This window comes from Numenius arquata, chromosome 6 (genome assembly GCF_964106895.1).
Source record: "Numenius arquata chromosome 6, bNumArq3.hap1.1, whole genome shotgun sequence".
NCBI lineage: Eukaryota > Metazoa > Chordata > Aves > Charadriiformes > Scolopacidae > Numenius > Numenius arquata.
Window position 1 is genome coordinate 35,089,153 of NC_133581.1, and position 14,673 is coordinate 35,103,825.

The 14,673-nt window shown below is 42.6% G+C and overlaps 1 protein-coding gene across 1 annotated transcript in view; it reads left to right on the forward strand.

Annotated features, from left to right (window-relative positions):
- The first annotated feature begins 5 nt into the window (after positions 1-5).
- Positions 6-14,673, forward strand: part of PDHX (pyruvate dehydrogenase complex component X) — a 55,724-nt gene continuing 41,056 nt past the window's right edge. Inside the window, exon 1 of the mRNA XM_074150008.1 lies at positions 6-177. Coding sequence (XP_074006109.1) covers positions 36-177 — 142 coding nt within the window. The 5' untranslated portion in view covers positions 6-35. The remainder of the gene's footprint in view (positions 178-14,673) is intronic.

The window sequence follows — 14,673 nt, forward strand, 5'->3', positions numbered from 1 at the left end:
GCGCTGGGGAGGGTAAGGAAGGGAGCAGAAGCAAGATGGCGGCTTCCTTGTGGCTGAGCTGCGGCGGGAAGGGGGCGGCCAGGCTCCTGGTGAGGGGGCGGCCAGCTCTGGGTGCTGGCCTGTCTTTCGCCGCTCGGGGAGGCTGGAGGCGTCTGCATGAGACTCGAGAGCTACGGGGTGAGTGATGGGCTGGATCCTGCACCCTTCGTTGTTAGTCGGGGGTCTGCCCTCTTGGCGTACTGAAGGTGTTTGTGGAGGAGCTGCGACGTTAAGTAAGGAATGAGGATAGGTGGTGCGCGGGGAGAAGTAAAGGCGGTGCGAGGTGGTGGGGAGGTGCGAGTGCCTGGTGCCAGCCAGGTGGGTGGCAAGGCCGAAAGGGGCGTTGATGTACTCAGCAGGAAAGGCCGATTGGGAAGTGGGTGAGAGGCTATGGAGGTGGGTTAGCTCGGTAGGGTGCTCTTTGGTTTGGTCTTCGGAGGTACTGGCAGTACATCAAGAAGGGTATAGCTGATGGGAGTGAATTCAGAGAGAGCCGTGATAATTATTAAAGGTCTGGAAAACGTGATCACTGAGATAGAAGGAATTGGAGTCTAGAGAGGAAAACAGATTGATGGGAGATTAAGCTTTCAAATATCTAAATATTCTGCTGTGGATAAAAAAAAAGTCCTTACAATTGAAAATAGTTTAGTGCTTTCTAAGCGTAAGTATAGTTAACCTCTGAAAAGACTTTTTTTTTTTTTTTTTTTTGAAGCGGAGTTTGGATTTCATACAAATCAATCTATGGGGCTATGGCAACAGCCTTTCAAGACAACTTCTCTTCTCAAGACTTTGTTACAGAATTACCAGGCAGATGGTCTACTTACCTTCCGTATTTTCCTCTGTCTCTAAGAGATGTGGGAAGAGTCTTAGGAAAACATGATGAAATGCCCAAAATGAAATGTAGTTTCCTCTTTACCTACTTCATCTGTTAGTTACAATATGTAAAATATTTAGACAATAATCAGGTACATTGTTATTAGGTATTGGTTTGATACTGAGCATAAAATACCTGAAGTCTTTGATTTTTAAGTGCACTTATAAAGAGGCGAGCTCTTGCTAACCTTGTGTAATAAAACTGTGCATTCTATAATGAAACTCAGTAGTAGTCTAGAAAGTTGTTAATAATTTTGTTTTAGATCTCAGTATACCCTTCTTTCTAGCACTGGTTGTCTTTGTTGCTTTGCAGTATGAAAATCTTTTCCTTTGCAAAACCTGCTGTGTATGATATAGAGAAACTATCCTTTATCTTGAAACAAATGTTATTTTCAAATTTTATTAGAAAAAAATCTGCTTTCTCCTTCATAAAATATGTTTGTCCTTTTGTCCAGTGCAGGATTAGCTATCTCTGTATTAGTCTTATTATCTAGCTTAAAGATATCTTGTCTACAGTCCTCCGAGGCAATCTAGTGTAGTACTTTATATCTTTGTGGTATGAAGGGCTTATTTAATATATAGCTGGAGTTAAATTTTTAATTTCGGATATGGAAATGAGTGACACTTCTTTATCTTCCTTACAGTAAGATTTTATGTATTAAGGTGGATATATCACACCTTTAACTTATTCCTCATTAACTTGTTTCTTTGAACCATCTTAGTATTGCTTACTTGCTTTTCAAGGTGGTGCATATCTCAGTGACACCATTTTTCTTCAATGTTTATTGTAGTCTCTAAAATGAAAACAAAGAGAAAAACTTGTAACTTTCTGGTAAAATACAGCTCCTTTGGACATAAAACTCATTCTTGGTTCCTAGTTTGAGAATATATGGTGAAGTCACTTTTGTTTTAGCATTATTCTTATTTCTCCACTTTCTGTTTCTGAAAATGCCACCATTTTAAGTATTGATTTATGGGGATCTAGTGTTGTTTGTCACTTAAGTTTTTTGCTTCTCTGTGTGTTTCTGTCACTCTGTAGTGGTGGTAGGAGGGAGAAAGTTGTTTTGCATAGTCAAAATGATTAATTCAGAATTGAATTTCTATTTTGTTGATTACAAGGAACAAAGAAAAATGGAATGAACCTTTATGTTAACAGTCTGTCATTTTTTCTTTGTTTTTAATGTTTCTTAATCTTGCCATGTCAGGTTGGAGTAAATATTTCAATTCTCTACTGACTGTGAAGTATGGCTTGGGACATCATGAAATATCTCTCAGGTGGGGCACATTAAAGCATTTGTCTTTAGTTCATTGCAGGTCTTCTGGTTTGACAATGCTGTAGCTGTTTCCACATCAATGGAGGTGAAAAAGAGGCCATGAACCTGTGTTACGCTGAATAAGTTTAAGTACAAAATCCGATTTCACTGAGATTCTCAGATTGTAGTTAATAGGATGCTATAGAGGTCTACCGATCTGCTCTTCTGTCAGTTTAATACACAGCCTAAACATGCATAGAATCTCTTAATGGAAGAGAAGGAAGGAGGCAGAAATGTCATGCCCAGACTCAATTCTTAAAATGTGTCACCAAGAACAAATTCTCTTGCATACACAGATGGTTTTCTTTAAAATAGCAGCTACTGTTTATGTGAAGTTTTTCTGAGTCTTTCTCCTTTTTTTTTTTAATCAGATAATTGATATTACATAACAGTTACTGATGATAGCTGTAAAGTTAATGGATGGTGACTGGGAGTTCAGAATTTTCATATGTTCACGGCTCTAAATTGTATTGTGCAGATGAGCTCTGTCTGGAGAATTGCCAAAACTTTTTGCTTACCCATAATGAAAAAGCAACAATATTTACTTCCCAGAGTGCTTGTAAGGACTGCCTGTACAGTGCAACTAACCTATGTGAATCCAGTGACTCCTTTTATTAGCACAAGTTGGTTTTTTTTTATTTAACAAGGGAAAATATTATTTGGTGAAGGGAATTGTTCATTGTAAGATTGCTTCCTTTTTTTAGAGACACATTTAAGCCTGGTTTTTGGATATGTACAATCATTAACTGAAAAGTGACTAAAACAGCTTTTAAAGGAGACCATTGTTGTAGTAACTGTTCTTGTGCTGCTGAACAAGCCTCGTAATTTCAACACTACTGAACTTATCTGATCATGGGCATCTTTATGCATGAGCATGAAATGCATGCATGCAGAATGGATAGGTTGGTGGATGAGAAAGGAGTGGAGGAAATGGAGCTGAGGTGCACCTCATTTTTTCCTTTCCTTTGCATAAACACTTGTATTGTAGTTCCACAGTAGCTTTTACTCAACTTAAATTCTATCCTAGTTTTCCCACTGCCCATGTTGGATGTTTATTTTGTTCATACTGTTGTATGAGCTGCCAGATCAGGAAGCTAACCTGACTGAAATTGTATTTGGTTTTGTGATCAGGTTAACTTCCAGCAAAGTCCATTGCCCAGTCTGGATAACTGAGCAGCAGCATGATTGTTAGTACTATTGGTGGTATGAATAGAAGTGTGAACATGAACAGCTGGGGCAGAAGACTGATAAGCTCCGTTTGGTTGTATGATGGATTGATACTAAGTCAATGTGGAACAAGAGGCATGGCTTGAAACTTTTTCATAGAATCATAGAATGGTTAGAGTTGGAAGGAACCTTAAAGATCATCAAGTTCCAACCCCCCTGCCATGGGCAGGGACACCTCCCACCAGACCAGGTTGCTCAAAGCCCCATCCAGCCTGGCCTTAAACACTTCCAGGGATGGGGCAGCCACAACTTCCCTGGGCAACCTGTTCCAGTGTCTCACCACCCTCACAGGAAAGAATTTCTTTCTAGTATCTAATCTAAATCTCCCCTCTTCCAATTTAAAACCGTTACGCCTTGTCCTGTCACTACATTTCCTGACAAAGAGTCCCTCTCCGGCTCTCCTGTAGGCTCCCTTCAGATATTGGAAGGCTGCTATAAGGTCTCCCCAGAGCCTTCTCTTCTCCAGGCTGAATTTTCCCTGAATTGGCCTCATTCAAAATGCAATCATTGTGCTGCCTGGCAAAATTAGATTTCTGATACATTGTAGAGAGAAGAAATGCCTTTCTTGTTTAAAAAGCACTTTGATTTTGTAGCTATGAAATTACTAACATTACTTGAATGCTTTAAAGTAAATGTGTTCTCTGGGAGGTTTTTCAATGAACTTACTGACTGTATCTGAGCTCCAGACAACTAAAAGTAATTTGAAATTGAGCTTTATAATCAGTGCCACAGCATTGCCAAGTCTGTTGCTGAAATCCTTTTCTTGTGTGTTACTGTAAGGGATGCTGTAACTACTATAATTTTGTTGTATAATTTTGTTTGCAGTTCAGATCAGGCTGCATAGAAGTCAGGAGAAAAAGGAAGTTCTGTGAAAAGTAATAGAAATAAAGCAATTTGTTGGTATGCTTTGTTCACTTTTTTGCTGCCATGGCTATCCATGTTATCAGTGTTATTTCTGAACATAATGTTCTTCCCTAGATATCTCCAGTAATTTTTAAATTGAGCTAATTTATTACTATTTTCAGTGTCATGTTCTTTCAAGTCCTCTGCCCCCAAGATTTACTCAGTGTCAGGAATATTTTTCTTTCTTTAATATGCCAGCAAAAGCAGCCTAGAAATAGATTTTAAGTTTTGCTGATGAGTGTAGGAGTTGGGAGAGGAGGGGAAAACAAACAACCCTGCATGTGGTTTTCCATTGTACGGATAAAATCTCAGCTCTCTGCTGGTTCAGTTTTTATGTGTGTATTTACTGAATAACTTGCCTGCTGCAACTGACTAGAAGTTTGCAATTAATTTTCTAAATAATTCATGCTAGCTTTATGCCTTATACCTAAGTTGCTATTTAACAATCAACATTCAGCTGTAGTTACCACAAACAATAAAATAGATGAAAAATGAGTATCACTCCCATGTGGGAGATTACAGCAGAATTTGCTAACGCTTAGCAACTGTAAGTAAACTAATACATCATAGGTCTTAATTTAAAAAGAAAGTATCTGTTAGATTCTTTTTTGTTTCAATCCATTTGGGAAACAAAATGTTTCCATGTGCTTTTTTTTTTTTGTGTAATTTAAGCAGTATGTTGAACTTTCAGTGAACAGTTTAAAGGAAAACTTCTATGACATCAGTGGTCATCTTGCAATATGTTCGAAGTCTGCAGGCACAATTCAGAATTTTACAGCCAGATATTCATTTTTCTGAATGCAATCACCACATAGAATAGTATAATATTTATATGTAATTCTGTTTTGAAGTAAAATGTTAGCAGCCTTTCAGGTAATAGTAAAATTTGTTACCCAAAACTTGCAAGGTCTTGTATTTAACATCTTCAAAGAAAGTGGAGCATAGGGCTAGCTTTCAAACTTATTTTCCTTACAGTTTCTAAATATATTTACAGATTCAAGGATAGAATTACACTGCAGTGTTTCCATAGGTCGAGAAGGGAAAGAATGCTATTTGAGTTCTAATACTCTATGTACAGCATAAAACATGGAACTAGAAGTGGAAAGGTGAACATTGTTTACTCTTGTTTTGTGATGCAGAGTGAACTATTCTGCTAGTACTTGGATTTACATCAGTGGCACAGAGGTAATGTTATCTCATTAAGAGGGTTTATATTCTCTTGCCTGCTGAAGCTGTTGGGTAGCCCTCAGCTCCCCATGTCTTCCCAAACATGAGTAGTGGAACACTGTAGGTTTTTTCCAAAAAATAATTTTCCTTTGAGCTATACGATATATTGGCCTTTCTCAGGTAGCAGAAAAGTTTTCAACAGGCCTTTTTAGTTGCCTGGGCCTTACAAGTCAAATATTCTGTGTTCCTGGTGGAAAGCTAGGGAAGAATGAAGGAAAGGGGGATTTTGTTGTTTTTTTTTTTTCTTGTATCTTGTGACAAGTGGGTTGATTATGTGTGATGTGGTTTTATTTTAGTGTGACTGTTAGTAGTAAGTCATTAAGTGCCTGAGAAGACTGTTAGCCTACTGTATTTGCTATTAAAGACATAGTCATATACCTTCTAAGGTCAGTTTGAGCGCTGCTCCTCAATTACAGTTAATGCTCTTGCAGTGAGGCACAATAGTATAGAAAATGGACGTTTGTCTTTTTCAGATTTGGCATGTGCCTTGATTTTTGTATTCTTCCTTGTGCTTTGTATCCTGTGGTGGTTTTTGTGAGTGTGTTTTTTGGTTTGCCTTTTTTTTTTTTTTTTACCACACTCTGTGTGTACTTGCTGCTGGATCTTCTCTCCTAACTTGATCAAAGGAATAGAATTGACTGTTTTGTGGTAGTTGCTCAATTTTGTACTTATGCTAAAGTATGGAGCATATTCTGGGAAATGGATCAAGTGACTCTACTGAAGTGAAACATGTGAACCACCATGTTTAAAAATTAATATTTTTTCCTCATTAGAAATGTGGAATGCTTTCACTTTTTTTAATGAAGTATATTCACTAGTTCTAGATAGTCCTTGATATTTGTGGAATATGACTTCAAAATCATGTTTTGATTGTCAAAGTTGACTTGTCAAGTTAGACAAATTAAATGGAGAATACTTTTTGCATCCTGTAATGTATTATTTTTCTACTTGCTGTAACTATTTTGAGTGAACGTATAAAGGGTAAAGAAAATTGCAAACTCATGCTTTAATTTGTAGTATTTGAAAAATGATTATAGACAAAACATGATTTTGTAAAAGAACACAGGCATTCACAGAATAATACAGAAAAAAATGTATTAAGAATGGGTATGTTGGTTGAAGATGAGAGGTTGCAAGAAGAAACTTTTAAAAGAAAATCTTTGGAGATAATTCAAATGGGAACTGTCAGTGTGAAGAGGAACACTGTCTGGATAAATTTCTAAACATTAATAAGTAATATTAAACTGACAAGCTTTTAAGTACCATGGAAAGAATAGATCAATTTCTAGGACTGATTTGGAAAAGGAAAATTAACCTGGGAGTAGAAGGCTCAGACAAATATGTATTTTTCCTCATGCAGTTTTCTGGGAACGTGAACCATGCATACACTGGGCTCACTTCCACAGCTGAAGTGTTCTGCGGAGCATGATCCTGATCATGTTGTTCTCCTGGTGACTTGAGGGAGCAAATAACTTGCACTCTGCTCTTGATGCATTTTAAAGTGTCAAGATCGTTGATGGCTGCTGACATTATTAGAGGTTTCCTACAATGTTTCCATTGCACATTTGAAAAAAAATAGTCTTAGAATGGTTTGGTTTGGAAGGGACCTTTTAAAGGTCATATTGTCCAACTGCCCCTGCAATGAGCAGGGACATCTTCAGCTAGAGCCCTGTCCAACCTGACCTTGAGTGTTTCTAGGGACAGCACATCTACTACCTTTCTGGGCAACCTGTTCCAGTGTTTCACCACCCTCAGTGTAAACAATTTCTTCCTTATCTGATATGAATCTACTCTCTTTTAGTTTAAAACCATTACCCCTTGTCTTGTCACTATAAAAAAAAAAAAAAATCTGTTCCCATCTTTCCTGTAGACCCCCTTTAAGTACTAGAAGGCCACAGTCCTGTGAGCCTTCTCTTCTCCAGGCTGAGCAACTCCAACTCTCTCAGCCAACCCACACAGGAGAGGTGCTCCAGCCCACTTATCGTATTTGTGGCCCTCGTCTGGATGTGCTCAAACAGGTCCACATCCTTCCTGTGCTGAGGGCTCCAGAGTCTCCAGAGCTGGGTGTAGTACTCCAGGTGGGGTCTCACCAGAGCAGAGGGGCAGAACCACCTCTCTCGACCTGCTGGCCACACTTCTTTTGATGCAGCCCAGGATAGAGTTGGCTCTCTGGGCTGCAAGCGCACGTTGCTGGCTCATGTCCAGCTTTTCATCCAGCAGTACCCCCAGGTCCTTCCTGGCAGGGCTGCTCTCAATCCCTGCATCCCTCAGCCTGTATTGATACCAGGGGTTGCTCTGACCCAGGTGCAGGACCTTGCACTTGGCCTTGTTGCACCTCATGAGGCCCACTTCTCAAGCTTGTCCAGCTTCCTCTTGAGATGGCATCCTCAGGTGTGTCAACCACACCACTCAGCTTAGTGTCATCTGCAAACTTGCTGAACGTGCACTTGATCCCGCTGTCTAGGTCATCGATGAAGATATTAAACTGTACTGGTCCCAATACAGACCCCTGAGGCACACCACTTGTCACTGATCTCCATCTGCACATTGAACCGTTGCCCGCTACTCTCTGGATGTGACCATCCAGCTAATTCCTCCTCCACTGAACAGTCCACTCATCAAATCTGTATCTCTCCAATTTAGAGAGAAGGATGTTGGGGGGGGACTCTGTCAAAGGCCTTGGAGAAGTCCAGATAGACAACATCGGTAGATCTTCTCTTGTCCACTGATGGAGTCAGTCCATTATAGAAGGCCATTAGGTTGTCCAGATAGGACTTTCCCTTGGTGAAGCCCTGCTGGCTGTCTCAAATCACCTCCCTGTCCTCTGTGTGCCTTAGCATAGCTTCAAGGAGAATCTGTTCCATGATCTTCCCAGGCACAGAGGTGAGGCTGACAGGACGGTGGTTTCCAGGGTCCTCCTTTCTACCTTTTCACAGAATCACGGGATCTTCATGGTAGGAAAGGACCTTTGAGATCGAGTCTAACCATACACACACAAAAGACCCCCACAATCTCGGCCACTAGAGCATGCCCTGAAGTGCCACATCTACATGCTTCTTAAATACTTCCAGGGATGGTGACTCAACCACCTCCCTGGGCAGGCTGTTCCAGGGCCTGACCACTCTCTCAGTAAAGTAATTCTTCTTAGTATCTAATCTAAACCTCCCCTACCGCAACTTCAGACCATTTCCTTTGGTCTTGTCATTATTCCCTTGGGAGAAGAGGCCAACACCCATCTCTCTATAACCTCCTTTCAGGGAGTTGTAGAGGGCGATGAGGTTTCCCCTCAGCCTCCTCTTCTCCAAACTAAACATGCCCAGTTCCCTCAGCCTCTCCTCATACGACTTGTTCTCTAGACCCCCTCACCAGCTTGGTGGCTCTCTGGACACGCTCCAGCACTTCAATGTCCTTGTAGTGAGGGGCCCAGAACTGAACACAGTACTCAAGGTGAGGCCTCACCAGTGCCCAGTACAGAGGCACCTTCCCTACTCCTGCTGGCCACGCTATTCCTGACACAGGCCAGGATGCCGTTGGCCTTCTTGGCCACCTGGGCACACTGCTGGCTCATGTTCAGCCAACAGGCAACCAACACCCCCAGGTCCTTTTCTGCTGGGCAGCTTCCCCAAGCCTGTAGCGCTGCATGGGGTTGGTGTGACCCAAGGGCAGGACCCGGCACTTGGCCTTGTTGAACCTCATCCCATTGGCTTTGGATCATTGATCCAGCCTGTCCAGGTCCCTCTGTAGAGCCTTCCTACCCTCCAGCAGGTCGCCACTCCCACCTAGTTTGGTGTCATCTGCAAACTTACTGTGGGTGCACTCAATCCCCTCATCCAGATCATCAGTAAAGATATCAAACAAGACTGGCCCCAAAACTGAGCCCTGAGGGACACCACTGGTGACTGATCGTCAACAAGATTTCACCCCATTAATCACAACTCTCTGGGCACGGCCATCCAGCCAGTTTTTTACTCAGTGAAGAGGTACCCTTTTTTTAAAATAGGTGCACTGTTTCCCTTTTCCCAGTAACTGGTAACTTCACCTGATTGCCATAACTTCAGATATTTGGTAACTACAGCAGCCAATTCTTTCAGGGCTCTGGGATGTATCTCATTGTGTCCCATAGACTTCTGTATATTGATGTTCTTCAGGTGGTCTTGAACCTGATCTTCTTTTACAGTGGGAGGGAATTTGTTCCCTAAGTCCCTGCCTTGTGGTCCATCCACTAGAGAGGTGTGGGGAGAGAGATTAAATAATAGTGGAAATAATAGAAATACTTGAAAAACTATGTAAAGTCTTTAATTCTACTGAACCTCTGAAATATTTATGGTTGAATACCTACGTTGTCTTACTAGTGGTTTATTCTTCCATAATCCTGTATCAATGTGAAAGACAAGGCCAGATTTATTGGATGTATTAATCTTAATGAATTACAGGACAAGGGTGGTCACTTCTAATTTCCTTAAATCTTTGTATATTTATTGAAGTTTAACTTCTGTTATTGTCTTCTCTGAGATCTTAATCATGGTTACTCTTAGAACTTGGAAGTAAGGAGTAATGAGAAGCATTTTCACTCTAGGTGACACATGCTTTTCCAATCAAAATTCTTCTAGTTTTTTTCCATGCCTTTTCTCGTCTGGATAATGAGGAAGAAGAAAATAAAGGATCAATTTCTAAGTTTTTTTAAGCTGTTCCTGTTTACTCTAAGAAAACTCTTCCCAAATAGTATCTAAAAAGATGTATTTATTTGGTTTCATAACTATCTTTAAAAGTTCAAAAAGATACTATCTCTTGTATTACAAGCTGTATGTCAGAATACTACTTTGGTATACTGGATCAAATGACAAGACATGTAGTGTGCTGTGAACCCAAGGAATGTGCTGTATCATGAGCCTTGTCCTCAGAAGAATCTCAGTTACATGGCACACAGCTTGCTGCTGTGCAGTACTACTCCTGTCTGTGTTTACGAAGCAGATTCAGTCAGCTGGCAGACTGAAGTGACCTGCTGCCTGGCTGTGCCTGGTAGATGGTGTTGCAGGGCCAGAGAGGTTGTGGTGGTGTGTTGCTTAAATACATTGGACTTTTCAGATCTTATTTGGCTTGTCAAGGAAAGAAAAGGCATGAAAGGCAAGAATTGACCTGCTCTCTGTCTATATAGACACTTATCCATGTGAAGGATTTCTATAATGAGAAATATTTCTGAAACTAGAACTTAGGCAATTTTAGTCTGCAAAATACATATAGTTTCCTAGCAGAAAGGATAAATAAACATAGCAAAAGTTTATCAGTGAAAGAGGTGGATCATCAGTGTCTTGAGTACTAGGATTGGGGGTCTTTAATAAATTAAAAGATACGCTTTTACCTGTCATCTGGAAAAAATTCCACAGACTATGGCAAAGAACAGGAAGAGAGGAGAAAGGAAGATGTATTGTTTGTGGTGGGTTTTGATAAGATCAATGAAACTTTCAATCTAGGAATTCAGATTCCTATTTCTTTTTTTAATGTTTGAACTTTGGGGAAATTGGATTATATGCTTGGCCTTGGCGTGCTCTTAATATTGCAGATCAGCATTAATACAGAGGTCGTAATCAAAATACAAGTATCTAGCCTTTGGCTAAGAGTTGGAAAGGATTCTAACAATTGGCTAGATGTTTTCAGCACGATTACACCCCAGTCTGTCCTCACACTTGCATGCCCATGACTAGAAGCCTGAGGATGGGTAAGTACTCTTGAGACAGAACAGAAGATGCCTGCCTGGCTGGTACTGTTCTGGTCATACATTCATAATCTGACATGTCATAATGCTGACATACTGCATAAGTAGGAAGAAAAACTATAGTGAATACTACTGAGGAATTTGTGGGTAGAGGTATACCATCCTCTGTATCACATCATGGTTCAGCAGTGAACATCTGTCCCTGTATGTTAGGGAGGGTTACGAATGTCAAGAGCTAATTGAGGGTAACAGTGGGGTTGAGTGCTTATGGGTAAGAATCAGGGGGAGGGCCAGCAAGGCTGATATCCTGGTGGGAGTCTGTTATAGACCACCCAATCAGAATGTAAAGATAGATGAAATATTCTATAAGCAGCTGGGAGAGATCTCAAGATCGCTTGCCACTGTCCTGGTGGGAGACATCAACCTACCAGATATCAGCTGGACACACAATACAGCTGAGAGGGAACAGTCGAGGACGTTCCTGGAGTGTGTCAGGGATAACTTCCTGACACAGCTGGTGAGGGAGTTGACTAGGGAGGGAGCACTGCTGGATCTGCTGTTTGTAAATAGAGAGGGACTTGTGGGGGATGTGACAGTTGGAGGCCGTCTTGGGCACAGCGACCATGACATGATAGAGTTCTTGATTCTCAGGGAAGCAAGGAGGGGAGCCGGCAGGACTGCCATCATGGACTTCTAGAGGGCAGATTTTGGTCTTTTCAAGAGCCTGCTCAACAGAGTCCCTTGGGAGGCAGCCCTGAAGGGCAAAGGAGTCCAGGAAGGCTGGGATGGTTTTCAAAGAGGAAGTCTTAAAAGCGTAGGAGCAGGCCATCCCTATGCGCTGTAAAATGAGCCGTTTGGGGGAAAAGACCGGCCTGGCTGAACAGAGAGATATGGTCACAACTCAGGGGAAAAAAGGAGAGTTTATGGCCTTTGGAAAAAGGGGCAGGCCACTCAGGAAGATTAAAAAGGTGTTGTAAGGCTATGTAAGGAAAAGATTAGAAAGGCCAAAGCCCAACTAGAACTTAACCTGGCCTTGGATGTTAAGAACAATAAAAAGAATTTCTATAAATATATTAGTAACAAGAGGAGGACTTGGGAGAATCTCCATCCTCTATTGGATATGGGAGGTAATGTAGTGACAAAGGATAAGGAGAAGGCTGAGGTACTTAATGCCTTCTTTGCCTCAGTCTTTAGTAGTAGAGTAGGGGGTTCCCTGAGTACCCAGACCCCTGAGCTAGCAGATGGGGGCAGGGAGCAGAATGAAGCCCCCGTAATCCCAAGGGAGGTGGTGAGGGACCTGGTCCAACACCTGGATATAAACAAGTCTATGGGGCCAGGTGGGATCCACCTGAGGGCACTGAGGGAGCTGGCAGAAGTGCTCACTGAGCCACTTTCCATCATTTACCAGCAGTCCTGGAAAACTGGGGAGCTGACTGGCATCTATCAAAAGTGACGGCCGTCCACAAGAAGGGGGAACTCAGACCTGTCAGTCTGACCTCGGTGCCTGGGAAGGTCATGGAACAGATCATACTGAGTGCCGTTATGCAACGCATGAAGGACACCCAGGCAATCAGGCCCAGCCATCACGGGTTCATGAGGGGCAGGTCCTGCTTGACAAACCTGATCTCCTTCTATGACAAAGTGACCCGCTTGATGGGTGAGGGAAAAGCTGTGGATGTTGTTTACCTGGACTTTAGCAAGGCCTTTGATACAGTCTCCCACAGTATCCTCCTGGAGAAACTGGCTGTCCATGACTTGGATGGGAGTACGCTCTGCTGGGTTAAAAACTGGCTGGAGGGCCAGGCCCAGAGAGTGGTGGTAAATGGAGTTAAATCCAGTTGGCGGCCGGTCACGAGTGGTGTCCCCCAGGCCTCGGTTTTGGGGCCGGTTCTCTTTAACATCTTTATCAACGATCTGGACGAGGGGATCGAGTGAACCCTCAGTAAGTTCGCAGACGACGCCACGTTAGGTGGCAGTATTGACCTGCTGGAGGGTAGAAAGGCTTTGCAAGAGGGATCTGGCCAGGCTGGATGGATGGGCCACGGCCAATGGGATGAGGTTCAACAAGGCCAAGTGCCGGGTCCTGCCCTTGGGTCACACCAACCCCATGCAGCGCTACAGGCTTGGGGCAGAGTGGCTGGAGCTGCCTGGCAGGAAAGGACCTGGGGGGGGGTGTTGGTTGCCTGTCGGCTGAACATGAGCCAGCAGTGTGCCCAGGTGGCCAAGGTAATCGTCTCCCTCTCCTCGGTACTGATGAGGCCCCACCTCGAGTGCTGTGTCCAGTTTTGGGCCCCTTACCACAAAAAAGACATTGAGGTGCTGGAGCGGGTCCAGAGAAGGGCAACGAAGCTGGTGAGGGGTCTGGAGCACAAGTCTTGTGATGAGCAGCTGAGGGAGCTGGGGGTGTTCAGCCTGGAGAAAAGGAGGCTGAGGGGAGACCTTCTCACTCTCTACAACTCCCTGAAAGGAGGGTGTAGCCGGGGGGGGGTGTCAGTCTCTTCTCCCAAGGAACAAGTGATGGGACAACAGGAAATGGCCTCAAGTTGCGCCAGGGGAGGTTCAGATTGGATATTGGGAAAAATGTTTACACAGAAAGGGTTATTAAGCATTGGAATGGGCTGCCCAGGGAAGGGGTTGAGGCACCATCCCTGGAGGGATTTAAAATACGGGTTGGCATAGTGCTTAGAGGCATAGTTTAGTGATATATTTTTTTCAGAGTTACGTTGATGGTTGGACTAGATGATCTTAAAGGTCTCTTCCAACTCTAGATAATTCTATGATTCTATATCAGTACCTCTTGCTCAGTTTCTCATGATTGCAGCAGTTTTGGCCTGTTTTTGTGTGTGTCTGTGTGTGTGTACTCTCCTCTGGGCTTGCTTACATCTTTCCTGCCAAAAAAGCAGGAAATAAGAGGACAAGTCTTTGAGACTTGTCTCATTCACTTGTGTGCTGGAGTAAATCAGAGGCTGTGGCACAACATTTTAACCAAGGTTTTTATCAGAGGCACCCTGATGGGGCAGAACTAAGCATATGCAGGGCTATGTATGGAAAGCCCCCCAAAATGGAAATGTGGTTTGGTTTAGTACACGTCCCCGTGATACACAAGAGGCAGGGATATTACCTAGCTCAGCTTTGAAATTTATGGCATTTGGGGGGAGAAAAGGAATAAAAGAAACCACAGTTTCATGCTAGCTGCTGAATTTCTTTCTCTAATGTTTTTTATAAAGCTCCTTTTTCATTCCACACATGATAGCTTGTGCATTGTTGGAGCTCTAAGCAAGTTGTAGATTTTTTTTTTTTCTGTTTACATTTCTGTTGGACAAAAATGATATAACACTGTTTCACTTGCATGCCCACAGGATTGTTCGGTAGGTCAGG